Here is a 25,525-nt window from a genome sequence, read left to right on the forward strand (position 1 = left end):
TGCCTCTATCACTTTTACACAAATTCACAAGTTCATGGTTTTAACAAGCATACTAGTGACAAGTTCTATATTACACATAACATCCGGCTCACTCCTATATCCGAAATGAACAAATATATAACAATAGGCTCAAATATGCTCACGTAACGGATGGAATGGGTAAAAGTGTGAAAACTATCATGTAAGTCTTTCTTTGTTTGTCACGCTTTCCGGTTTCCTTTTTCAAAAATATTTTGCTTGTCGAGTTTTTATCAAGTCCGATGCTTTCTAAAACACAATCAACCTGATTATTTACTAAAATATATACAAAATACAGGTATTTTTGAATGATTTTTCTGATTTTTGATTTTTTTTTTTTAGATATATGAGGACAAACAAAGTTAACAAAGTTAACCCCCTCCCCACACTTGAACTTCGCATTATCCCCAATGCGAAACCCGAAATATAGAGAAAAAGGATAATAGTACTCCCCTCAAGATGATATCTGATGAATCGAGGCTTCCAAAGCTGCGTCTGTCATATGCTCCGGTGAAAGACTCACTACTAGAAAACTTGGCAATTGTCACCAAAATTTGCTACCGAAAAAATCGGTGGCAAATTTAGCCACCTATTTCCCATGGATATGTAAATTAAACGTACTCAGCATCATTTGGTAGCAAAGTGGGGGAAAATTTTGCCACTATCTATTTCTGATGACAAATTCGTGTAAAAATAAGAATAACTTCCCTAGATTATCCCAAATATATGCGTATTTTTTTAATTGCCACCGTCTTAGTGGTGACAAAATGAAATTTTAAGCCCAAATTTAACTTTAACTAGGCGGGTTAATATCCCGCTCATCATTTAGGGTTTTGATTGAAAACCAGGCCTGCCATAGAACAACTGAAACAAAATTATGTTGACTCTTCAATTAACGAATACATAAAAAATCCACAAAAAGGACATGGTATGCCTAACAAGCCTCAGTTTCACAAAAAGGACATCGTTTGGCCGCGATAAAGTCATAAACCTCACTGATTTTCATCCAGTTCGATTCTCCCGTCCTGTTCATCATCTTTCTAGGGTTCCAACATGAGCAGATCAGGTCAACCTCCAGATCTTAAAAAAGTAAGTTCCAATCTTCTTTCCATTCTATTATCTATTAGCTTAATACTTCTTCATGTTTTTTTTACTGATTTTTCATACAATTTACAGGTATATGGACAAGCAACTACAGAGTAAGTTTTCCATTTTCCGATATATAGTTACTGTTGTTGCGTAAACATGCTTCATATATGATTAAATCTAGTAATTTTTGTTGGATTTATGTTTATAATGAGAGAATTTTGCCAGTGTATATGTTTTGAGGCATAACTATAGTTAGGAATAGGGTTAGCATTGTTAGGGTTGTTATTTGTCAGGTATTAGTGATTTGGTTGGAAAAAGATTTGAAGTATGGTTTAATTGAGGAGTAATTGATAGCAGGAAGCAATGATATTTGGTGGTTTCATGGGGTGTGGTTGGATTTAGGGGTGCAAAAGAACCTGAGCTTGAGCCGTACACTACTCTAGCAGTCTAGCTCGAGCTCTGCTTGATTCGAGCCTATGTTTATGTATGTTTATGAGCTCGAGCTCGTATACATAATTTGACGCTTGAGCTCGGCTCGAGCTAATTTGAGAAAAACCTTAAACAAGCCAAAGCACGGTTCAAGCTTGTATAATTCCCACTTTTGGTGGGTACGGGTTCGTTGGATTCGGATTATAGGGATTGGACTGATGGGTATTTTGTGGAAGTTGGGATGTTGATTGGGGGGTCTTGGTTGAAATGGTGGATTCAGGTTGCTTCTGCTATGTCGAATTTAGGGTTGTTTGAAGCTAAAATGAGTAGTGATGCTTTTCAACTTCTTGGTATGAGTGAAATTGGGATGCTTCCTTCTGTATTTGCTTCAAGGTGCGTGTTCATTACTACTTAATTGTTCGACCTTTATATATATGTAACGTTTAAGCTAAAATGCCTTTCAAAGTTCAGATTTTGAATCTTTATAGTTTATGTTGACTGTAGTTTAAAGGTTACTTGTAAATTGTTTGATTTCAAATCGTTTTGTCTTGATATATAATGTGATGATATCTATGGCCTGTTGTCGTTAAAGTTTAAATTTTGAATCTTTATTGTTTCATCTTGACTATCTTGACTGTAGTTCAGGAATGTTGTTCATTTTTTACTTAATTGTTCGATTCTTTGTCATTTTGGCATGAAAGATAACGTTATATCCGTAGCGCGTTAAGCTAAAACGTTTTTTATAGTTCAAATTTATAGTTTCATCTTGACTGTAATTCAAGATTTCTTGTTCCTTACTACCAAATTGTTTGTTTTTATATCAATTTGGCATGATATATAACTCGATATCTGTTGCCCTTTAAACTAAAACGTCTTTCAAAGTTCAAATTTTGAATCTTTATAGTTTTATCTTGACTGTAGCTCAAAATTACTTGTTCATTACCAATTAATTAGGGTAAATTACTTTTTGAGTCCCTGTGTTTTAGTGGTTTTAACTAGTAGAGTCCAAAAGCAAAAAGTTTAACGACCTGAGTCCCTATAAGCATTTTCATTAACCATTTGAGTCCTTTTGAGTCCAAATTTTAACCTTTTGAGTCCAATTTTTTGGACTCAAATCGTTATAAAATGAACAAAATTGGATTCAAAACGTTATAAAATATATGGCTAGGGACTCAGGGCGTTAAACTTTTTGATTTTGGACTCAAGTGGTTAAAACCACTAAAACACATGGATTCAAAAAGTAATTTACTCAATTAATTATTTAATTTTATATCAGTTTGACATGATATATAATATGATATCCATACCCTGTTAAGCTACATTGTTTTCCAAAGTTCATTAATTTTATATCAGTTTGACATGATATATAATTATTTAATTTTAAACTAATGTGGTATCCATAGCTCATTAATCGAATCTTTATAGTTTTATATTGAATGTAGACATGTAGCTCAAGTTTTCTTGTTCATTACTACCAACTGTTTGACTTTATATCATTTTTGGCATGATACATGCAGACACGATATCTACATCCCTTTAAGCTAAAACCGTCTTTCAAAGTCAAATTTTGAATCCTTACAGTTTTATCTCGAATTTACTTCAAGATTTCCTGTTTTGTGGTGTTGAAACGTCTAATTTTCGTAGGTCAAAGTTTGGGACACCGACAATCAGCATATTATGCTCAGCAACCAGTGTGATCTTTCTATCATGGATGAGTTTCCAAGAAATCTTGGAACTTCTCAACTTCTTATACGCAATTGGAATGCTGTTTGAATTCGCGGCGTTTATAAAACTGAGACTAAAGAAACCCGATCTCCACAGGCCGTATAAAGTTCCTCTCAAAACATTCAGCGCGACATTGCTGTGTGTACCTCCCGCTTTTCTACTCGTTCTCGTTATGTGTTTGGCATCCGCAAGAACGTTTCTACTTTCTAGTGACCGGTGTAGTTCTTTTTGTCGGGTGCATATTGTACCCAGCCCTCATCCACATGAAAATTAAGAAGTGGGCCCACTTTATATCCGATGACGATGATGTAAATTCTACTGATTGTGATGTTGAAGACCATGAAAGCTTGAATATGTTGCTGCTTATCTTCTCACTGCTGTCAAGAACAACAATGGAACTGGTATTCTGCTGTTGTCTGATATTTTTGGATTCGAACTCGTGTACCAGAGATTTTGCTTATCGGATTGCCTCAATGGCTATAAGTAAGTTGATTTTCTAGTTCATTTATGTTATTAGATAGTGTATACTAGTTAGTGTTTGTTACATAGATAAGATCTATTGCATTTTCCGCGAACATGTTAGTTGTAATTAGAATAAGTTAGGCTTCTATGCGAATTGAACAAACACGAACAGGGCATGTTCATGTTCGTGTTCGCTCGTTTAACTTTAACTGAACAAACGATGTATAGATGTATTTACGTCACGCTTAGTAAAAATGATATATGTCTAAATAATAATCACTGTTTTTTTGTTTTCATTTATATGTTTTGAAGATTATATATGATATATACAAAACTATTTCTAGCCAATATATCATGATGGAACATGGAAGATATCGTTTAAGTGTCTAAGGAGGTGTTTGGATGTGTGATTTGAAAGTGATTTGTGGTTATGATAAAATAAAGAACAGAGACATCAGTTCTGTTGTAGGTGACTAACTGGCATGAAACTGATTATTTGACCTCTAGATAATGAGAAATATGTCTGTAAACGAACTGAGGCTTTAACTTTGACCAAAAAAGAACATATAATCAAACAACGTTTTGTGTTCAAGTTCGTTCATCAAGAAAATGGGCATGTTTGTTTTCGTTCGTTTAAACTAAACGAACAGTTGGTTAATAGGGATGATGATTTTTCGCTCAAGGCTATTGATTTTGGACTCTCGGTTTTCTTCAAAGTTCAAGCCAGGTAATTTATAATTCTAATTACAGTTATTATCTTTCGTCGGTTAATGTGGTACTGAATCGAAGGTTATTGAATTATTTCAGGTCAAATCTTCACGGATGTGGTGGGAAGCCCGTATTGTGTTGCTCCGGATGTTCTTTTGAAGCCTTATGGTCCAGAAACGGATGTGTGGACCGCAGGAGTGATACTTTACATATTACTCAGTGGTGTGCCCCCGTTTTGGGCTGGTATGTGCCGAACGTATTCTTCGTATTGTGAATTTATAATCAGGAAATGCTTAATTTCTTGCTTAAAAGTTTGTACTTTTTTAATTGTAGAAACACAACAGGGGATATTTGATGCGGTTTTGAAGGGATACATAGTCTTTGAGTCGGACCCGTGGCCTCTTATATATGACAGTGCAAAGGATCTTATTAGGAAGATGTTATGCTCTCGACCTTCAGACCGCCTAACTGCTCATGAAGTTCTATGTATGTTGTGACTTGGTTATATATTGTTAGAATACCTTGCGTTTTTGTTGTCATTAAAACGTTATCTGAATGATACAGGCCATCCTTGGATTTGTGAAAATGGTGTTGCTCCTGATAGAGCACTGGATCCAGCCGTTCTTTCTCGTTTGAAGCAGTTCTCTGCAATGAACAAGTTAAAGAAAATGGCTTTGCGGGTAAGTTCATATTCTTGTTAAAATTTGCAAAAAAGATTCGATTTTTACATAAGAAATGGTACAGACGGTTAATTACACGAATGCTATATTTGATTTATGCAAAAGTAATCTTGAATGTTCTCTTGTTGTTTGGGTCTAGGTTATAGACGAAAGCCTGTCTGAAGAGGAGATTGTTGGTTTGAGAGAGATGTTCAGAGAAAAAGATAAGGTGGATAAAGATACTATGCTCGATAGGATGTCACAAATTGAAGCTATGTTAACAAGTACAATTCGAAGATAGGCTACAAACACTTGTTTTTAAAAGTTTCGATGTTTATCATATTAGGATAATTTTAGTTATCTGATGTTTTAGTTGGTATTGCTATTAGAATGTTTTATATGCTTTTTATACATAGATGTTTTATATAATTTTGGGTTTTTGTGATCTTATTAGACTTTAATATACTTTTGTAATTTTATTGATATGTTATTTTTATGAAAAAAGCAGGGAAAAATGAAAAATCAATTTGAATCGAAAACCAATATTTAAGCAATCACAAAATGGTAGCAAATAATTCAACAAGTTCGTTAAATGCTACCGATTTTCAATGAAAATGGTGGTTAAATGGTGGCAAATGCTTGGTGGCTAAATGGTGGCAATATCAAACGGTGGCAATAAAGTGGCAAAAAATTGGTCACAACTCTGTAGCAAACAAGGCGGATCGTAGCAAACAAGAAGCGGTGGCAAATAATTTTGACCAATTTTGTGGTGGCAAAAATAAGGTGGCAAAATATAAAAATGGTGGCTATTTGGTGGCATTAGGGCAATTGACACGGGTGTTTTTGTCACCGTATTTTCGGTGGCAAAGTGGTGACAACAAGGAAATTGCTACCATTTTGTAACAAAAAATTATATGACAAAAACCATGTTTTCTAGTAGTGACTTGATAGCCATAATCTGCAAATATGTCATATGGTACAGCGCAACAGAACAGTAACAGAATAAACCCAAATAAACCATAATGTACATAAATACTACTAGTCCAAACAAAGACACAACATAAAGTAAAGAGTTTTAAAATACAATATAATCCGAGGGTGTTCGAAATAGTATGCAAAAAGAACACCCGAAATAACAAGTACTAATAATAACCATAAAAACCACCAAGGGAAATCACCACCAACTCCTACTCGTCGTCGCCGTCATCGTCTCTCGTGAAGGATGGGCCCGCACCACCATAACCAGGCGGGTTCCACGGTGGGAACTATGGAGGGTGCTGGAAGTAGTCGGGATATGCATGGTGCATCTCCCCGAATAAGTACGAAAACCCGGCACTCACCCCCTGGTATAAGCTCTCCTGGCCCTGCCTCAACTGATCCTGCGTGGCTCTGAGCTGATCCTGACTAGCCCGGATCTGGTCCTGGCTGGTCCTAATCTGATCGATGTATGCACCATGCTGTTCCTGCGTGACACGCATCTGCTGGAACTGCTGATAAAACTCAGGCCAGTCCTGGTGCTGATAGAACTCATGGTGCTGCGGCTGGTGTGGCGGTGTCTGGTGTGGCGGTGTGTGTGGCTGGTGCTGCTCCTGCATCTCTACATCTTCTTCCTCTTCTTCTGCTGGGAGTGGGGGTAACGGGTCCCAGACCTCGTTATTCAGCCCCCTCAACCTATCCCCGTGATCAGTCTCGACAATAACCCCCATCGCCTTCAGCGACCTGATGTCAACATGCACTCCCTCAGTAATCAGGGTGAGACTCTGAAGTACCTCGTCAGTCATGAGGTGTTCGTTGTATGCAATTTCGGTCACATATTGACCGCCATGTATCTGACTGTTAGGGGTCCTTCCTGAGCTCTTCACAAAGTATTCAGCCATACGCGCCGCTAAATTAATTGGCGCCTTCTCCACCAATGCGTAAAGAAAAATCAGATCTGGTGTTGGACAGTTACAAGACTATCCATGCGCCCGCATATAGTGTGGCTAAACACATGGTGCATCACCCGCACCAGAGGGTCTTTAAGTCGTGAGGCTTTTGACATTCTTGGGTTGTATGGGTCCCCAACAGCATTTGCAGCCCAAAACTCATCCCTTGCTGCATCAGACGGGAAGGTGAACTGCTCTGTGAAGACACTGGCATCATCCATGTCTTCCCTAGTGTAAATACCGAGTCTCCTTCCCAGACGACCAACCGACCACCGGTGCCATTTACCACACAATCGGAAAGCTATCCGCTCCTTGTGGCGGAATTTGGGTCTTCACGCAGCAACTGGCTTTTCATAAGCATATGATGCAAAGAACTCTATGGTAAGCTCCAAGTACACGGGTCGGTTGCAACCTATCAGATTTATAAGTGGACGACTCATCATATTTTCTAAACGGTCGTATTGATTAAGTTCTTGCATAACTTCCCAATCAAGCCATCTAGGGACTCCGAATTGCCCCCTCCGGGCCCATAACTCGTCTCTTTTAGGAATGCACAAAGCTTCACGCTCGTTGTTAGGATCGAACTGTAGGAAGGGATGATCCATCTGTAATGGGGAACATTGTTAGAAAGACAGAAACAGGAGAAAATGGAATTGAAAACAGCCGAGCAGCAAATTATGAAGCTTCTGTCCAACTGATCTGGGCATCCGGCACGGGCGTGCGGCGATATGCACGGTCGTGCATCACCGACGAAGTGCACCATCTGCCCAGCAAACTCGGAAACGCACGGCGTGCGAACATCGGAACGACCGTGCAATTCCGAACCAACATCAGAAGCAGTGAACACCCGGAAAGGCACGACCGTTCCATACACGAACGACCGTGCAACGCCGATTCTGCAGTATTTCGAACCCCTGATCTAATAACAGCCTGATTTTTCGCAAATTTCAACAAGTATTGGGCTAACAGGGGTCGGAATCACAATCGGGTGTTCACGATACTTTGATTCAACAAAGGTTAGGGTTTCGATTTGTTTATGAAGAGAACCCTAATAAATCCCTTGTTGAATCGGAGGAAATCTACCTAGAAAGCAAGAAAACAAGAAATCTAACACTAGAGACGTACCGTGCGAAGTTGGGTGCGAGATCGTGCGAAAAACCGTGCGATTTGGTGTAAAAATCGCTCTGGAACGGCTGCAGTTGCTAGGGTTCGCGAATGAGGGGTTTTGCAGCAGATGAAGGTATATATAATGTGCAAAATGGCAAAAATGCCCTCAGCATGCCGCACGGTCGTTCGCCGTTTGGCACGGTCGTGCGAATCCGACGACTCTCATTTTCCTCGGTGATGCACCGAGGGTGCGACCCATCGTGCCGGAACCTCGAAAACGCACGGTCGTGCGAATCCTGGCACGGGCGTGCATCAGCTGCAGATCAGAATTTCCTGCAGAAGCTATTTCCAGCAACTGTTTTGGCCGTTTTTCGCCATTTTTTCGACACACCAACTGTTCTAACAATGTTGCAACATAGAACCCTCGCTCGGCACGAATAGAAACTGTACAAACAAACGGAAACTACCTAACTAACCTAAATTACGCTAAAACTATAAAAACATAAAAATGGACAATTTTACCCCTATAGCGCCAAAGACGCTCCTGCTACATTTTTGTCGGCGAGTCAGTAGCGTAGACTCATGCTAAATTTTTTTCGACGAGTCGATAGCAAGACTCCAAGCTAAAACTAGAAAATAAATCCTAAATGACTAAACTACCCCTAAAGCGCAAAATACGCTCTTGCTGCATTTTTGATCCACGAGTCAGCAGCGTAGACTCCCTCCTCCCCACACTTATGATGTGTGCGGGGTTTGGAGCTCAATGACCTCCATCACCGACTCTGTCGGCCCGGCAACGTATAACTTCAAGCGATGCCCATTTACTTTGAAAATAACGCCGTCCGCGTTCTCTATTGCAACAGTCCCATACGGAAATACCTCTTTAACCGTGTATGGGCCTGTCCAACGTGAATGGAGCTTTTCGGGAAATAAGCGCAACCGCGAGTTGTAAAGAAGGACAAGATCGCCCGCTTGGAATTCTTTGTGGTCCTTCAAGCGTTTATCATGCAATCTCTTCGTGCGCTCCTTGTACAACACGGAGTTCTCATAAGCGCGCTGTCGCAACTCTTCCAACTCGTGAATCTGGAGGAACCGGGCTTCACCTCCGGCTTTTAGGTCCAGATTTGCGGTCTTTAGCGCCCACATCGCTTTATGTTCCAGCTCAACCGGTAAATGGCATGCCTTTCCGTAAACAAGCCTAAAGGGAGTAGTCCTAATAGGCGTCTTGTAAGCCGTACGGAAGGCCCACAACGCTTCATCAAGCTTATCTGACCAATCCTTGCGGTTTGCACCTACTGACCGCTCAAGGATTCTTTTCAGCCCCCGGTTCGTGACTTCCACCTGCCCGCTTGTCTGTGGATGATAGGGCGTGGATAGACGGTGATGCACACCGTAACGGGACAAGGCTCTCTCGAGCTGAGTATTGCAAAAATGCGTCCCTCTGTCACTGATAAGCGCTTTCGGAGCGCCGAACCGGGCAAATAAGCTTTTCAAAAATCTCACGACCACCCTGGCATCATTGGTGGGCAAGGCCTGTGCCTCCGCCCACTTCGATACATAGTCAACCGCGACCAGGATGTACTTATTACCTCGTGAGGGGGGAAATGGTCCCATGAAGTCTATCCCCCAGATATCAAAGACTTCACAAACCTGAATCCAGGTCTGAGGCATTTCATCACGTGCCGATATATTTGTCGCTCTCTGGCAAGCATCGCACGCTCTAACCCAACTTTGCGCATCACGAAATATAGTAGGCCAATAAAACCCGGAGTCCAACACTTTCTTGGCGGTAAAGTTGGCTCCATGGTGGCCTCCGGTAGGTCCCTCGTGACAGTGGCGCAGAATATCGGTCGCCTCTTTCCCTGAAACACATCTCCTAATTACCTGATCAGCACCAACCCGAAACAAGTAAGGTTCATCCCAAATGTAGTGCTTGACATCCGAAAAGAATTTCCTCTTTTGCTGGTGAGTCAACCCTTTAATCAGAATCCCGCAAGCAAGGTAGTTCGCAAGGTCAGCGAACCATGGCGACTCATCGCATATCTCAACACTCATCAAAGACTCGTGTGGGAAGTTGTCATTTATGGAATCCCAACGCGCGTCCACGATGTCTCCATGCTCTAACCGAGATAGATGGTTTGCCGCTACATTCAACGCACCCTTTTTATCTTGAATCTCAATATCAAACTCCTGCAGCAACAAGATCCACCTGATCAGACGTGGCTTAGCGTCCTGCTTGCTGAAGAGATATCGGATGGCTGCATGATCAGTATACACAACGGTTTTCGAAAGCACCAAGTACGATCTAAATTTGTCAAATGCGAAAACGACCGCCAAGAGCTCTTTTTCAGTCGTGGTATAATGCTCTTGAGCGTCGTGAAGAGTTTTGCTCGCATAATAGATCGGGTGAAAGTGCTTTTCTCTCTTTTGACCAAGAACGGCCCCTATGGCGTAATCACTCGCGTCGCACATAATCTCAAACGGCAAACTCCAGTCCGGTGCAACTAAAATAGGGGCCTCAATCAACTTTTGCTTGAGAAGGTCAAAGGCTCTCAAGCAATCATCTCCGAATATGAACGGAGCGTCTTTCTCCAACAGACGGGTCATGGGTCTGGCGATTTTTGAAAAATCTTTAATGATTCGCCGATAGAACCCGGCATGACCGAGAAAGCTCCGTATCGCTCTAACAGAGGTGGGAGGCGGAAGTCGTGAAATGATATCCACTTTGGCTGGATCGACCTCCATACCAGCATGCGAAATCTTGTGTCCCAGAACTATGCCCTCCTTCACCATGAAGTGGCATTTCTCCCAGTTCAGGACCAGATTCGTCTCCTCACACCTCTTCAACATCTTTCTCAAATTTTCCAAGCAGTGATCGAAGGAATCCCCAAATACCGAAAAATCATCCATGAAAACCTCCATGGAATCCTCGATCATGTCATGGAAAATTGCAACCATGCATCTCTGGAAGGTCGCTGGTGCATTACACAACCCAAAAGGCATCCGCCGGTAGGCGAATGTGCCGAAGGGGCATGTAAAGGTAGTCTTCTCCTGATCCTCAGGAGCGATAGGAATCTGAAAGTACCCAGAGAATCCGTCAAGGAAACAGTAATACAACTTCCCCGACAGACGTTCCAACATCTGGTCGATGAATGGAAGCGGGAAGTGATCCTTGCGAGTAGCATCATTGAGCTTGCGGTAGTCAATGCAAACTCGCCACCCAGTGACGGTACGGGTAGGAATTAGTTCATTCCTATCATTTGAAACTACAGTCATACCACCTTTCTTAGGTACAACCTGCACCGGACTCACCCACACTGAGTCAGAAATAGGATAAATCATACCGGCATCCAACAATTTAATCACCTCCTTCTTCACCACGTCCTGCATATTTGGATTTAAACGTCTCTGATGCTGCGCACATGGTTTGTACTCGTCTTCCATCAGAATCTTGTGAGTACAAAAAGAAGGATTGATGCCCTTGATATCCATGATTTTCCATGCAATGGCTCTCTTATGAAGTCTCAGAACCTCGAGAAGCCGATTTTTCTCATCCTTTTCCAATGATGCTGAAATTATGACCGGTAGGCGACGCTCCTCGTCTAGAAATGCGTACTCGAGATGAGGCGGGAGTTCTTTCAACTCCAAAGGCGTCGGATCATCAACCGAAGGCTCTGCTTCCCCCTTTTTCACATGGTCAATTTCAAGAAATCTCTCCGGACTCTGGGAACCATCGTCACCAATCTGATAGACTGGCTGCTCGAAATCGTGGCCCTCCTGCGTAATGCCAATCAGGTCCCCACACGACAGACGTGTGTCCGAATCAATCTCGTCAATAGTACCTTGAAAATGAGAGCACACACATGCATCGACAATGTCGACGTAATAAAGCTTGTCATCGTGACATTGCGGATGCTGCATCGATCTTTTGATATCGAATGTCACGTGCTCATCATTCGCTCGGAGCGTGATTTGGCCAGCTGCCACATCAACAATCGTCCTCGCTGTATTGAGGAAAGGACGTCCAAGTATCAAAGGTACCCTTGAATCTTCATCCATGTCAAGGATAACAAAGTCCACGGGGAAAACAAATTTATCGATTTTTACAAGCATGTTTTCCACAAATCCGCGCGGATACTTTATTGAGCGATCTGCCAACCGAATGCTCATCCTAGTGGGTGACGGCTCACCCAGATCCAGTTTAGTAAAAACCTTATATGGCATAAGGTTAATACTCGCTCCCAAGTCAGCCAACGCATGGCTAACAGACATGTTTCCAATCAAACACGGGAGTGTGAAACTACCAGGATCTCCCATTTTCGTGGGCAGACGGTTTTGCAGAACGGCGGAACAAGTCTCATTCATCACCACACACGATATATCCTCGAGCTTCTATTTATTCGAGAGGATATCTTTAAGGAATTTCGCATACTTTGGCATCTGGGCCAAGGCTTCAACAAACGGTATATTGATGTGTAGTTGCTTAAACAACTCTAGGAACTTACCGTATTGTTCTTCATTCTTCTGCTTCTTCAGCCTGCCTGGATAAGGTACTGGAGGAGTGTAATCTTTGACCGGCTCCTGGACTTGTGCTGTACTTGCTGGGCGCAGCCTGGCTTGCACCTCGTCCGGTGTGTCAGTCGGGACCGCTTCAGTGATCGGTACTGAGTCCGATATGACGGGTCCGGTAGTTTTTCCACTCCTGGTCATGACAGCATTCACATCCCTGTGTCCACCCGGGTTTGGTTCTGTATTACCCGGAAGACCGCCTGGGGGTCTTTTGGACATCATCTGTGCCAGCTGACCAACCTGATTCTCGATATTCTGAATCGAGGCCTTCTGACTCCTCATTTCTCCCTCGTTAGCCAGAAAACGATCTTCGCTTTGTTGGTATCGTTTTTCAGAGCTAGAGAGAAGCTGAGCCATCATATCCTCCAGCTTGGAACTAGACTGAGGGGCCTGCTGCTGGGAGCTACTCCCAGTGCCCTGATTCTGGTACGAATATGGACGCTGCTGGTAGGGTTGGTTGTACTGCTGGTACTGCTGACCCTGCTGAGGCGCTGGAGCACGCTGAGTGAACCCCAATGGGTTCTGATTTCCTGCGTTCGCTCGCCACCCAAAATTTGGGTGATTTCTCCAACCGGGATTATAGGTGTTGCTGTACGGGTTGTTCTGCGGCTTCACTTGATTACTCACAAAATCTACCTCTTCGTGGGCCTCATATACGACTCCCTGAAAACATGCCCCAGGCTCGTGTGACACTCCGCACTGGTCACATCCCGAGCCAGCATGCGCAATCATCTGGGACTTGTCGAATCTCGATGTAAGAGCCGAGAGTTGTGCAGTAATGGCCGTGTAGTCGTCTACAGCATGAACTCCTGAGCGAGATGATGATGATCGACCTCTATCTCCATCCCGGCGCGAACTGGATTTCAACGCAGCTTTTTCTATAATATCATACGCTTCAGTCGGCGTCTTAGTTCCAAGATCGCCTCCCGCGTTCACGTCTAATCGCTCTTGCGTATTATAGCTGAGCCCCTGATAGAACGTCAAAACCAGCTGTCGCTTGGAGAAGCCATGATGTGGCACATCAATCAACAAATCTTTGAATCTCTCCCAAGCTGCATGCAACGACTCGCCCTCGTCCTGGCGAAAGGAAACAATCCGGTTCCGTAGTTTGTTCGTTTTCTCAGGCGGAAAATATTTCTGCATAAACTGCTCCGCCAACTGATTCCAGGTCCTGATGGACCCGGCAGGAAGTGACATAAGCCAAGCTCTAGCTTTGTCACGTAACGAAAACGGAAATAACCTCAACCGAATCGCATCCTCCGAAACACCTGTAATCCTAAATGTCGAACAGACAGCGAGAAAAGCAGCGATATGTCTCCCAGGATCCTCATGCTCACGTCCGTCAAACTGTACAGAATTTTGTACCATATTAATAATACTAGGTCTAATTTCAAAAGTAGGAGTATCTATAGTAGGCTGAAGGATACTCGGCTCCAGGCCTGCCCTTCCGGGCTGGTTTGTTTCATTCAGCGGTCGGTCGTCGTCCGCCATGACGACTCTCTCCTCGTCCCCTGAGCTTTCGTCTTCAGAGATAATCACCGGCTCGTCGATTGCATTTGCTATGCGTTGTGCAACGACAAGCGACCTTTCGCGCAGCCTCTTACTTCTTCTAAGATTATGCGCTGGTTCTTCAGTCGGCTCAGCAATAGCGGGCGCGGGAGTTGAGGACATCAACCTGCAAACGAAAAACTGACACAATGAATATTTTATTAATAAAATAATGCTGTTTTTTTTTTTTTTTTGAATAGAAGCAGAATATGTATAAATATGGGCTGTAAAATTTATAAAAATCCGAAAATGGGCCGAAATTTTTATAAAAATTAAAGCAACGAAAATAATCGAATCGGCTAGTACAAGAATGATTTTTAAGAGCCGAAAACTCAAAGAATAAATGAATAAATAAATCCGGATTTGAACAAATAAATAGAATAAAAATTTACAAGTGTACAAAACAATCACGAAAATGAATAAATTGAATTAAAAGCAAGAAATATTAACAAATAAATCAACAAATAAATAATCACGAAAAATATACACAAATATTAACAAGTATATACACCGATAACACAATGACTCGGGTCGTTCCTAAAACTCGCCACTCCCCGGCAGCGGCGCCAAAAAACTTGGTACGTGCGTGACTACACATATTTTTACAATGAAATTACACACGAATTGGTTTTAAATTTATAAAAGTGATTATTACTTTTACATCAAAACACACACGAAAGGGCAAGTGTACCCCGTCATATATGTAGTAAAGTATCGGTAAGAACCAAGTATCGATCCACAGGAATGGGCGGAGAAATAGTACTAGACCTTTGTCACTTAAATTACCGGTAAAAACATAAATTGTCTTGGTTTTAATTAATCTAAATTAAGCATAAATAAATACTTATAAAAACATAGTAAAATATATATAAATAGCCTTGCTTAATACACAACTACAGCATGTCAACTAAGTCAGTTTTGGCACTAGAAGCATTCGGTCAATTTTCCAATTTAAGACAATTAGTATCCCTTTCGGGAATCCTAACATGACAATCATTCAGAAAGTTAAAACGATAAACACACTTTAACCACCTAAAATTGTTCTTTAACGTGCAATTGATTAATGTCTACGAAAATCTCCTAAAAATAAGTTAGTCATCCGTTAGGAGTTTTCTAACCTCACTTAATCAAGGAAAGCAACACCGATAAACACAATGCAACCACCGAGACAAGCATAAACTAGATTAAATCACAACCGAGTTCATTTTACAAATCTTACGCATAAATTCACCAAGATAGCAATTTTGGCCGAAACTACTAACTAAGCTAACAAATCATGGCAAGAATTCATAACAACACCATCTAACCCGTTAGAGTCCTTACGTGAAGGCAAGCTTTCTTGATTAACAATAATTACATTTTATTAAACCACTAACCCGTTAGAGTATCATGGTGTCCACATTTTAACCAAGTTAAACTAGTTAACCAAATTAAAAGTTTACTAATACATGATTAAATAAGCTTCATTTTTCAACTATCTTACCTAACCAAGCACCAATCATCCAATACAATTACTTATAATCAAGAAATCAATATCAATAACAAGGTTGCAAACTAATCATCAAAGATAATCATAGAAAACACTTCAAAGTTTCATTACAAACATAGATTAACATACTAATGGTTATAATCAAGCAAGGGATTGTTGTGTTTTTGCCCAAAGGCTTACATCAATACATAATAATCAGTCTAAATGCTTAAAACATAACAAAATTATGGAAAGTTTTGAGAAACCAAACCATAAACAAGCATAAGAATGAGAATCTGGATAGTAAATGAGCAAAACCGGGCAATGTGGCTTGAATCCGAGTGAAAGCAGCAGCCTTCGGAGCCTCAAAATCACCTGCAGAGCTCCCAAAATGTCCAGAGTTACTACTAAAATGGTTCTGTTCTGTTTAAATGTTTTTTCGAAGTTGCACGGCCGTTCTTCCGATCGCACGACCGTGCACTTTCAGCATTATTGGTGGCGGGCCACCATACTGCATGACGTCACAGATCGTTGACTAGTCTTCGGTCACGCACGGGCGTTCCACATTTGGCACGAGCGTTCCACACCGGCATTTTGTTGCACGCCTTGACTTGTGGTCGTTCAGCTCCGAGGTGTTCCTGGGATGTCGGATCTGCACGATCGTTCTTGATCGGGAACGGTCGTTCCATATCGGGCTTGCCTTCAGTGCCTTGCACGGTGAGTTGCACGCCTGGTTCACTGTCGGGTCTTCTTGGTTTGTCGGATATGCACGGTCGTGCATATGGCCGCATGACCGTGCCAAACGCCCAGGTCAGTTTTCTTCACAGAATCTTCGCAGCCTTGTCGTTTTGTCCGGAAAGTCCTCGTTTTCGCTATCATCTTGTCTGGTATGCTGTTTTAGGCCTGTAAACAAAAATGTAGATAACTAAGTATCCGAATGACGGTTTTACGGCCGAAAACGCATAAAATGGGGGTAAAACGGGGGACTAAAATATGTGTAAATTAGCGAATATCAAGATTCAAAAGATAGAAAGGTGTAGGAGTGCGTGTAGATCAAGAAAGTACAAGATTTAGGTTGAAAACTTACAAGAATCGCGAGAAATCAAGAGGAAAAGGTCCAAAGGTGCTGGTCGAGTGAGATATGTCACATCACTTGAACAGTGATGTGACAAGGGCTATTTATAGGCAAGAGAGGAGAGGAGGTGGAAAAGTGCAACGAATCGGATGGCAGTCCGATCGGGTGGTTGTCCGATCCGGTGGCCACTCGATCGATCAGTCACTCGATCGGTGGTCTCCGGCGTGTTGCGTTTCGATGTTTCGTTTTAAGCGTCGCGATGGTTTGGTTACACATTTTCATCCACATTTTCATATATTCATTATAATTAGTTACGTTGGATCGTACATACATATCCATATTCCAAATCCTGCGATAATCGAGTTACGCGTGCCTGCGAGTGCGTTTTTTAGTATTGAGTAGCACTGCGACACATCACGGCAATCAAGGAGGGTAGAATTGGTCCTCACTCGACATCTTCGTGGTTGTCAGCAAGTACATTGTGATGTGATAGCGATAAAGTATGCGAAATTATGCGAAAACATTGCGGTATAGCGATGTATGCGATATAGGTACATTATGATCTGAATCTCTGGTGCTAGGCGTAACGAGTATAACGAGTAGTAACAACGCACGAACGTGCGGGTTGTTACAAAATTCCCCTACGGTGCATAGTTTGGTCTTAAAGCATAAACCACACACATATTTGATATCCTACTGATATTATGTCATAAATTAAATATTTTTCCAGAATGTTTATGATCATAACATCAATTTACTTGCAACTCCTTTTTATAAGTCGTAAAATGACCAAAACGCCCTTATGAGGCTTGAATTGATTTTAAAACCTTAACAGGCATACATGTTAGTATCCTACTGATATTATAACATGTTTTAAGTATAATAACATATGGAACTTATGTATGACTCATCCGGTTACATGTTTATGCTTATACGCGTACGGTTAAGCTTATGTAACTAGTTTACGTAATTTAACCAAAACGGGTTTAATCTTATCATTTTTATCTCAAATTCCAGAATATAATTAGTGTACCCATATTATACAAGTCTTCATACTTGTTGGGTTTAAACTACATTCTATTCCGGTTATCGCTTAATCTGGCGTATCGTACCGTTAATATCACTTTAAGCTAGCCGGTTTAATAAGACCCGTTAGCATTCTAATTGGTTATTGACACTAACTAACTAAAAAAGCCTAAAAAACACACCAAATTTTTTTTACAATTTTTTTATTAAAAATCACTAATTTTTATATATATAAAAAAACTTTTTTTCCAAAAAAAAAAATGTAGTGCACATGTGTAATAATTCACATGTGTAGTACTATTACACATGTGCACTACAATTTTTTTTTTTGAAAAAAAGTTTTTTTTATATAATTTAAATAGCGAAAATTGGTATGCAAAAAAAAAATTGGTATGTTTTTTAGGCTTTTTTAGTTAGTTTTCGTGTTTTCGCGATAACTAGTGGTTTTCATTTGAACCTTCCCCTATATATATATATATATATATATATATATATATATATATATATATATATATATATATATATGTTCGGCTACAAAGTCCATTTTCCTACAAATTGTACAAAGTCATAAAACACTACAATTTCAATCATAAAACATACTTAAAACCCACAAATAACAAAGTGAAGATCACTAAAACACAATAGCAAAACCCTAAAAATCCATAAAAATTTCATACACACCATCATAGAACTATAAATATAAAACACAACATGATAATCAACATAAAACACACTAATGTTAGTCATTCGATAATCAAAGTCTTATCATCTAAAACACAACACAAAACCCATAAATATGGCGTTTTAGTAATCTTCACTTTGTTATTTTTGGGTTTTGAGTGTGTTTTATGATTGACATTATGGTATTTTATGACTTTTTACACTTTGTAGAAAAATAGACTTTGTAGCAAACTCTCACTATATATATATATATATATATACTACTTTAATAAGCATTTAGGAAGGGCAAGAATGGTCATTTGCCATTGTACAATCATTTGAAGCCCATTGTACAAGCATTTAAGCACAAAGTGTTGAAAACTTGTTTTCAACACATGTTGTATAGCCGCATGGATCTTACCCGGATCAACTTGACCCGTTTTACTTTGATGGATCCAATATAAACTTTCTATCACTCTATCTAAACCACAAAATTCGTTTCATCCATCCAGCCGTTCCACCTTTCTCTACAAACCCTACCCCTAACCTTCATTTCATCCATCGATCCTCCACCGCTCCTCCACCTTTCATCCATCGAACCGGTCGTTGCCATCACCGTCTTCTCCCCTTCTCCACTCCAACTGTCGCTTCATGATCGAGGGTTTCTCTGTAGATCCGACACTATCTCAGCAAATTCGACACCAGATCCAACACCAGATCGATTTCTATGGCTTCTTTCCCGGTGGCTTCAAGATCCGACACTCTCTCAGTAGATCCCGACACCAGATCTACTGGTTTGACTGTAGGGTACCTTTATTTTTACTATATCTTCTTATTTCTTTTTTTTTATTTGAATCTAATCTGGGTAATGTTTCAGATCTTCCGTTTGGTTGTGGGTTCGTCAACGATGGTGCTTGTGGGTGGAAGATCTGGCCAGATCTATGGTTTTTTTTTGTAGTAGATTTCTCTCTAGAATAGCACAACAAGCACTCTGTTCTTTGTAAGTAGATTTCTAGGGTTTATTTACAAGTCTAGGGTTTATATACAAGATTTCTTGATTTTTGTTTAAATTTATAGGCTTTTTATATGTTTTTGTGTTTTTTTAGGGAGATTTCGTTTGGTTTTCGGTTTCTTTGACTGTGGTTTTTTTGCTAGGGTTTCGAACAGTGCGAGGTTATGGCGTCGGCAGATGCTGAGCTGGAGCGACTGCTTAAGGAGACAGGGAAACAGTTATCGCTTCCTCATGAATATGTTGATGAACTTCTTCATGTTCTTGATGTAAGCTCTTACTGTTTTGAGTTTTGATTATGTTAAAAAAAGTTTGGTTTTTTATTCATAATTGTTGGTACAGGTTTTTTTATCTCTATGGTGTTGGTTTGAGACAGGGATGCTCTACAGATTGTACATTATGCTTTGCAGATTGTACATTATGCTTTAGAAGGTTTGCAGATTGTATAGTACTCCGTGTTTTTCTTTTTAATCTTGAAGCTTTGCAGATTGTACATAATGCTTTAGAAGGTTGTAAATGTTGAAATAGTTGTGATGCATAAGCTGAGGTTCAAACGCTATGATGGTTATATTCATTTGAAGGGTACTTACATCTCCCTGACTTGATGATAGTCATTAGACTGTGATGATTGTTGTATTTTGAGGGTACATAGAAGATCCGAGTAGCATCTTGGTGGGTCAATATCCAGGTTGCATAGTTCTCACTCTGCAACCGTGTGTTGTTCAGCCATGGCTTTACCCGGTTTGTAGTTGTGTTCATCTCTCAATTACATGTCTGAGTCTTCCAGATGTTTTGATAAGCAAATGAGCAGGTGGTGTATCGAAATCAATCTTCCCCTTAGGCGATTGAACCCGCCGCAAGTCGAAACCGACAATGAATCAGGTAAAAACTCTAAACAGCTTTGCACTTGCAGCAAATGATAACTTTTTTTAATCAACTTTTTTAATAAACTTATTGTTTGACAGATTAGATCAGCAACTACTGATGGTTTTTGTGGTGAGTTTTGAATGTATTTGATTCAGTTTTGATGAATAACAACTGGTTAATCCTCATAACTAAACCATAAAGAAAATTTGGGCCGTCAAATCCCTTTCATTTCTTGCATTCAATTTTTGAGTTTTCCCTGCTCATCCTCAAATCTGCCTTTATCTTTTCATATGGATAGAGAGAACGAGAGAAAAAAGAGAGTCAGAGAAAGGAGACGCGACAACCGCCGACGGTCTTACCCTCGCCATTGAAGGTGACAAAGACTCATTCTTTCCTTCACTTAACTTTTTAATATTGAACTGAAACTTCATGTGAACGATCCCCTACCCTTTTGCGTTAATTTTTTCCGGTTATTTGAAGGTTTTCAGGTACGAACTGATAGGGTTTTGGATCGGTTTCATCAACCGTCTGATTCGTTCTCTCTCGACCACCATCGCAACATCAATCGCAGCCATGACATCATCTTCCTTCGTTTTTGCTAGGTGCTAAGTTTCAAAGGTTTCTTTCTTACCTACCTCAGAACTTATCACGTCGGTGACTTTTCGGATCCCTATTCTTTGTTATTTTAGTTTTGTGGGTTTTTTGATGCATACAAGGATTGAGATGTGTGAACTGGTTGAACTATGCTTTACATCTGATGAAATATGAACAGTAATGAAGCAAAATCTCCGACTATATATTAACGTTTCTTGTAGAGTTGCGTTGTTGATCTGAACAAATAAGCACACGAAAGCTTGAAGTCGAATGAATCAGAGACAGAGGTGTGCGTCATTTTCTAAATCTGAGTTTTATTTATTTAATTTTTTTTAGATTTTTGTTTGTTGTGTGAAATTAGATTATTGGTGCTGGTGGGATTTGATTGTTTGATATTAAATAAAACATTTGGAGTTAATATCATCTATGGTGACATATGTGGTACAACTTGGTAAAAATACAGCTAAAGCTACATATGGAGTTCTTCTTACTGCAAATGTCCAACCAATATATGAGAGTTTTTGCTGTTGATAATAATCCAACTTGTTTGAAATTATTGGTCAACTGAAATATCTGTGGTGGGTACAGTGGCGAATAGTTGATTGACTTCCAATTTCAGTATTGCGTGGACACAAGAGCGGTTACGGCAATTGCCTTTAGTCCTAGACTAGGCTCTGTTTATCAGCTACTGTCGTAAGTTTATCTTCAACGATGGTTGATAGAACTCGTAATATGAACTAGGGATTCGGGTGGTCGGGGCCATGTCGAACCTGATGGGTTAGTTGACCCGTTTAACCCACTTATATTATATTTTAACTTTTTCAAATTGTTTATATGTCATAAGGTAATTGGTTTGGAATTTTATGCGATGATTATAACATAAAACAAAAACTACCATAAGTTTTTATAATTAAATTGTAATTATTAAATATACATTTATATTTTTTGTTGTAAAATTTTAGATTTAAAGTATTAATTAATATGCGAAAAAAATAAAAAAAAAATTCGGGGGTTTGGGTTATTGCTTTTCGATTCAGGTCTGATTGATTTGTCGTTGTGTTTTCAGCTGCCGTTTCAGGATTAACTTCTCTGTTTGTCGCATTGTTATGAAGGTTTGTGTTCCTAAATGTTTACATTCTTTGTTTGTGCTTGGTGTGTTATTGAGGTTGTTTGATGGTAAATACAAGTGTTTTGATTATGTCGAGTGTTTGATCATGTCATGCATGTCCAGTTTGATGTAAATACATCGGTTTAAATACATCTTTTGGAATAACTGTTGTTATAGATCATCACTTGCCTCTCAGACACTATTCTCTTCACTTCATCTCGAAATCAGACTTAATTAGAGGCCGTAGGCGAACCAATTTAGGTGCGTGTTCATATTTCGAGTAGATTAGAGACGGCAGAGATGAGATCAGGTAGCGATATTTGGAGTGATAGGCGCCGAGGCGATGGTTAGAGATGGCCGGGAGGGTGATCATACTCAGCGTGGTTGTTTTAGTACCTCTTCTCGGATTTAATCCTATGACTAGCTTCCGGTAAATTGTTTCATTTTGATTTGGAGGTTTAGTTTAGTGAGTGATTGACTTTATTTTGTAAATAATGTTTTCGTGGTTTTGATAGTGGAATAATTTATATTATTTAATTGATGATTTTGATCTTGAATTTCTGGTCATTGGTAAGCAATTTGGTGGATTTGATTGGTCATAATGTTCATGAATTTAGTGATAATTCATTGATTAATCGTGATTACTCAACTGTATTTGTTACATTTTCCGTTGATTTATCGATCGAATTGTGAATAACATAAATTTTGGGTTTCAAAAGTTGAACGTTGGTGCATATAGAAGCATTGTCATGTTCATACTTATTAGATATATTGTTAGTTAGTGGTTGATTTGTTTATTTGTTTGAGAATGCTTTAGTACATTACTTTCTAAGTTCCTTACAATATTATGTACTTTTTGTAGATTTTGTGGGTCCGACTATGACGATGTTAGCTGCTGGAAGGGAGCTTTCACACAATCCGGCTGTGATGTATCACATTCAGCAGCCATTTTTGTGCCTAACCATGTGCCGGAATTGCAGTACTTATCGAGTAAACGTCTTGGTTTTAAAAAGTGAGCTTGAGGCATGCCTGAGGCGTGAGGCGCCAGACGCTTTTTTGCTCTGAGGCGACATTCTACATGTTAGCGTTATGAGGCGACGCTTTGAACCTGAAGCGCTAAGTGTGTGAGGTCGCTTTTTCATGCTTTGAGGCGACTTCAATGTATGTTTTAACTATGTTTATGTGTGTTTTATAATCATGTTTTTGTGTTTGTTATTAATTAACAAGTAGAATATGTCGATGTGTACAAGATATTATTATATATATTTTTTAATTTTGAGCGCCTCACATTTGGGAAATTCTCACCCCTCTTAAGGTGTTTAGAACTGAAACGCTTTGGAGCGTCTCATGCTTCCTTAAACAAAGGTGAACGTACAACCATGTTGGCTAACACGGGTAGTCTGTCAACTATATCAACCACACCTTACAGCCCTGCACTTTTGCTGCTTCAACGGCAGCTAACAGGGATAAAGATAAGAGACTATGGTCGTACACTGTTGACCTGTTTGCTGTGTGCTTCTCCAGCTTAGGCATGCCCTTCTGTGCATTTTTTTTATAACAAAGGTCTATTCACTATTATTTTACATCACGAGTCATGATCAACCTCATTTTTATAGGACTATCTTGATGACATACAAGCACAAAACACATTCTGTTGTTTCGGATGGAAAGACCATATCCAAAACGCTGATATTGATTTCTACATTGATGATGTAGGGTGTTTATCTTCCTTTTTTAAGTTTACCATCTTTTAATATGCCACCCACACATGTAGTTTGAACTTGAAAATGATGATGTTGGTAGTTGTTGCATATGGCTTGTTATGAGATCCCACCGATACCATGCTAACCAAGACGATTGATTAACTAACTAGAAAACGAGCACCACGTTGTAAATTGTCATTGCAGTCGCATCGCGCGGGTTTACCACTAGAGATATATTTATTTACCCACCAGTGTTAACATATACGAATAAGAAAACTAACTTAAGTACTATATAATGTATCACGAGACGACTGATAAACTAACGGTAAACGAGTATCCTATTGTACATCGCTACTCCCGCCGCATCGCGCGGGTAAATGGCTAGTATATATATATAGGGTTGGGTTCATTTCAGAACTCTAAATAATTGCAGAACTTTCAGAACTCCTAATAAAAAATCATTTTATATATATATATTTTTTGTATTTACATACATATTAAAAGTAGTTTACATATGTTTAATAGCCAAATTATATATATGTGTAATAACTAGTTACATATATGCAAAAAAAACTAGTTTACATATGTGTAATTATAAAATTACATATAAAAAAATGATAAAATTACTCTTAACATGTATGTAATCATAAAAATACACATAATAAATGATAAAATTATCCTAAACATAAAAATATATAAATAAAAAGATTGTTTATTAGGAGTTCTGCGAGTTCTGTAAATATTTATGGTTCTGAAATGATCCTTACCCTATATATATATATATATATATATATATATATAGGGTCGGGATTTAGAGAAAACGCTCAAAAGTGTGACAACGGAGAGAACGCTTATGGATCGTCAGATCAAAACAATCTATGGACTAGATGACGCGGTGGCATTTTCGTAAATAAAATCACTTTTATTAATCTGGCGTGCTTCATTAAGGGTAAAAGGGTCTTTTGAGTTAAGATAAAACGCCGAACTCACGCTATTTAAATCTCTCCTATAGCACACTTCATCATAATATAACGCCATAGATATAAAACGCCAAACTTTGTTTTTAACCGATAAAGCTGAACAATCAGTACTAAAATGACGGAACTTTATTACTAGCATTTACTACAATAAAAATCGCGCCTAAAATACGCGCCAAAAACTTCCTATATAAACAAACTCTAAGAATTACTAAAATCCACACCAAAATCACAAAAACCTATATTTTCCTCTATACCATTCATCTTGTAAACGCCAAAAAAAAAAAAACCAAAATATCAAAGATTCAAATCCATGTTTCTTTGATATACACTATTTTCTCAATATAAACGCCAAAACATTCAAAAACCACAAAACTTCAAAAAAGCCATTTCATGGAGATTCTGTTTTTGTTCTCTATAAAGTTTAGCTAAACGAGATGGATAACATTGTTACACATCTTTCTTGACTGAGGATTAACAATGTTATCCATTTCGTTCAGCAAAACATTATTAAGTTTAGTACGACCAATAATAGAAGTTTATGGAAGTTTAATTTAGTGGCGTTATTGCTTTTTTTGGCGTTTGATTTCCTTGCCCGATCTTATATTGTTTGTTATTTAACTTCGAAGTAGCATGTTATGAACAAAGAGATAGAAAAAAGAAAAAGATGCAAAAAAAATGCCAAACTAAATCTCTGTGTTCTATAGCATTGAAATAAAAAAACGTCAAACTACTCTACACTGGCTCTCAAAGACCATCTGTATGTGTTCTATAAGAATGACAAGTACAAAACGCCAAA

At 39.4% G+C, this 25,525-nt stretch overlaps 1 protein-coding gene and 1 long non-coding RNA gene across 2 annotated transcripts; both read left to right on the forward strand.

The window, feature by feature from the left end:
* Window positions 1-1,071: 1,071 nt before the first annotated feature.
* LOC110918944 lies at window positions 1,072-5,537 on the forward strand. Its single transcript, XM_035974935.1, has 8 exons — window positions 1,072-1,107; window positions 1,195-1,217; window positions 1,744-1,929; window positions 3,181-3,479; window positions 4,531-4,674; window positions 4,765-4,917; window positions 4,996-5,111; window positions 5,251-5,537. The coding sequence occupies exons 1-8, from the start codon at window positions 1,072-1,074 to the stop codon at window positions 5,389-5,391; spliced, it is 1,098 nt and encodes a 365-aa protein (XP_035830828.1). The 3' UTR covers window positions 5,392-5,537.
* A 13,677-nt stretch (window positions 5,538-19,214) lies between these two features.
* LOC110918232 lies at window positions 19,215-19,851 on the forward strand. The gene is made up of 3 exons (XR_004862257.1): window positions 19,215-19,275; window positions 19,346-19,412; window positions 19,624-19,851. It is a non-coding gene; the product is annotated as an uncharacterized LOC110918232 (long non-coding RNA).
* Window positions 19,852-25,525: the final 5,674 nt, after the last annotated feature.

This window comes from Helianthus annuus, chromosome 7 (genome assembly GCF_002127325.2).
Source record: "Helianthus annuus cultivar XRQ/B chromosome 7, HanXRQr2.0-SUNRISE, whole genome shotgun sequence".
In the NCBI taxonomy this organism is placed as follows: domain Eukaryota; kingdom Viridiplantae; phylum Streptophyta; class Magnoliopsida; order Asterales; family Asteraceae; genus Helianthus; species Helianthus annuus.

Coding starts and splice junctions, on each gene's coding strand:
- LOC110918944 (XM_035974935.1), top strand. CDS start 1,072: ATGAGCAGATCAGGTCAACCTCCAGATCTTAAAAAA. Junction 1,108..1,194: donor AACCTCCAGATCTTAAAAAA/GTAAGTTCCAAT, acceptor TACAATTTACAG/GTATATGGACAAGCAACTAC. Junction 1,930..3,180: donor CCTTCTGTATTTGCTTCAAG/GTGCGTGTTCAT, acceptor TAATTTTCGTAG/GTCAAAGTTTGGGACACCGA.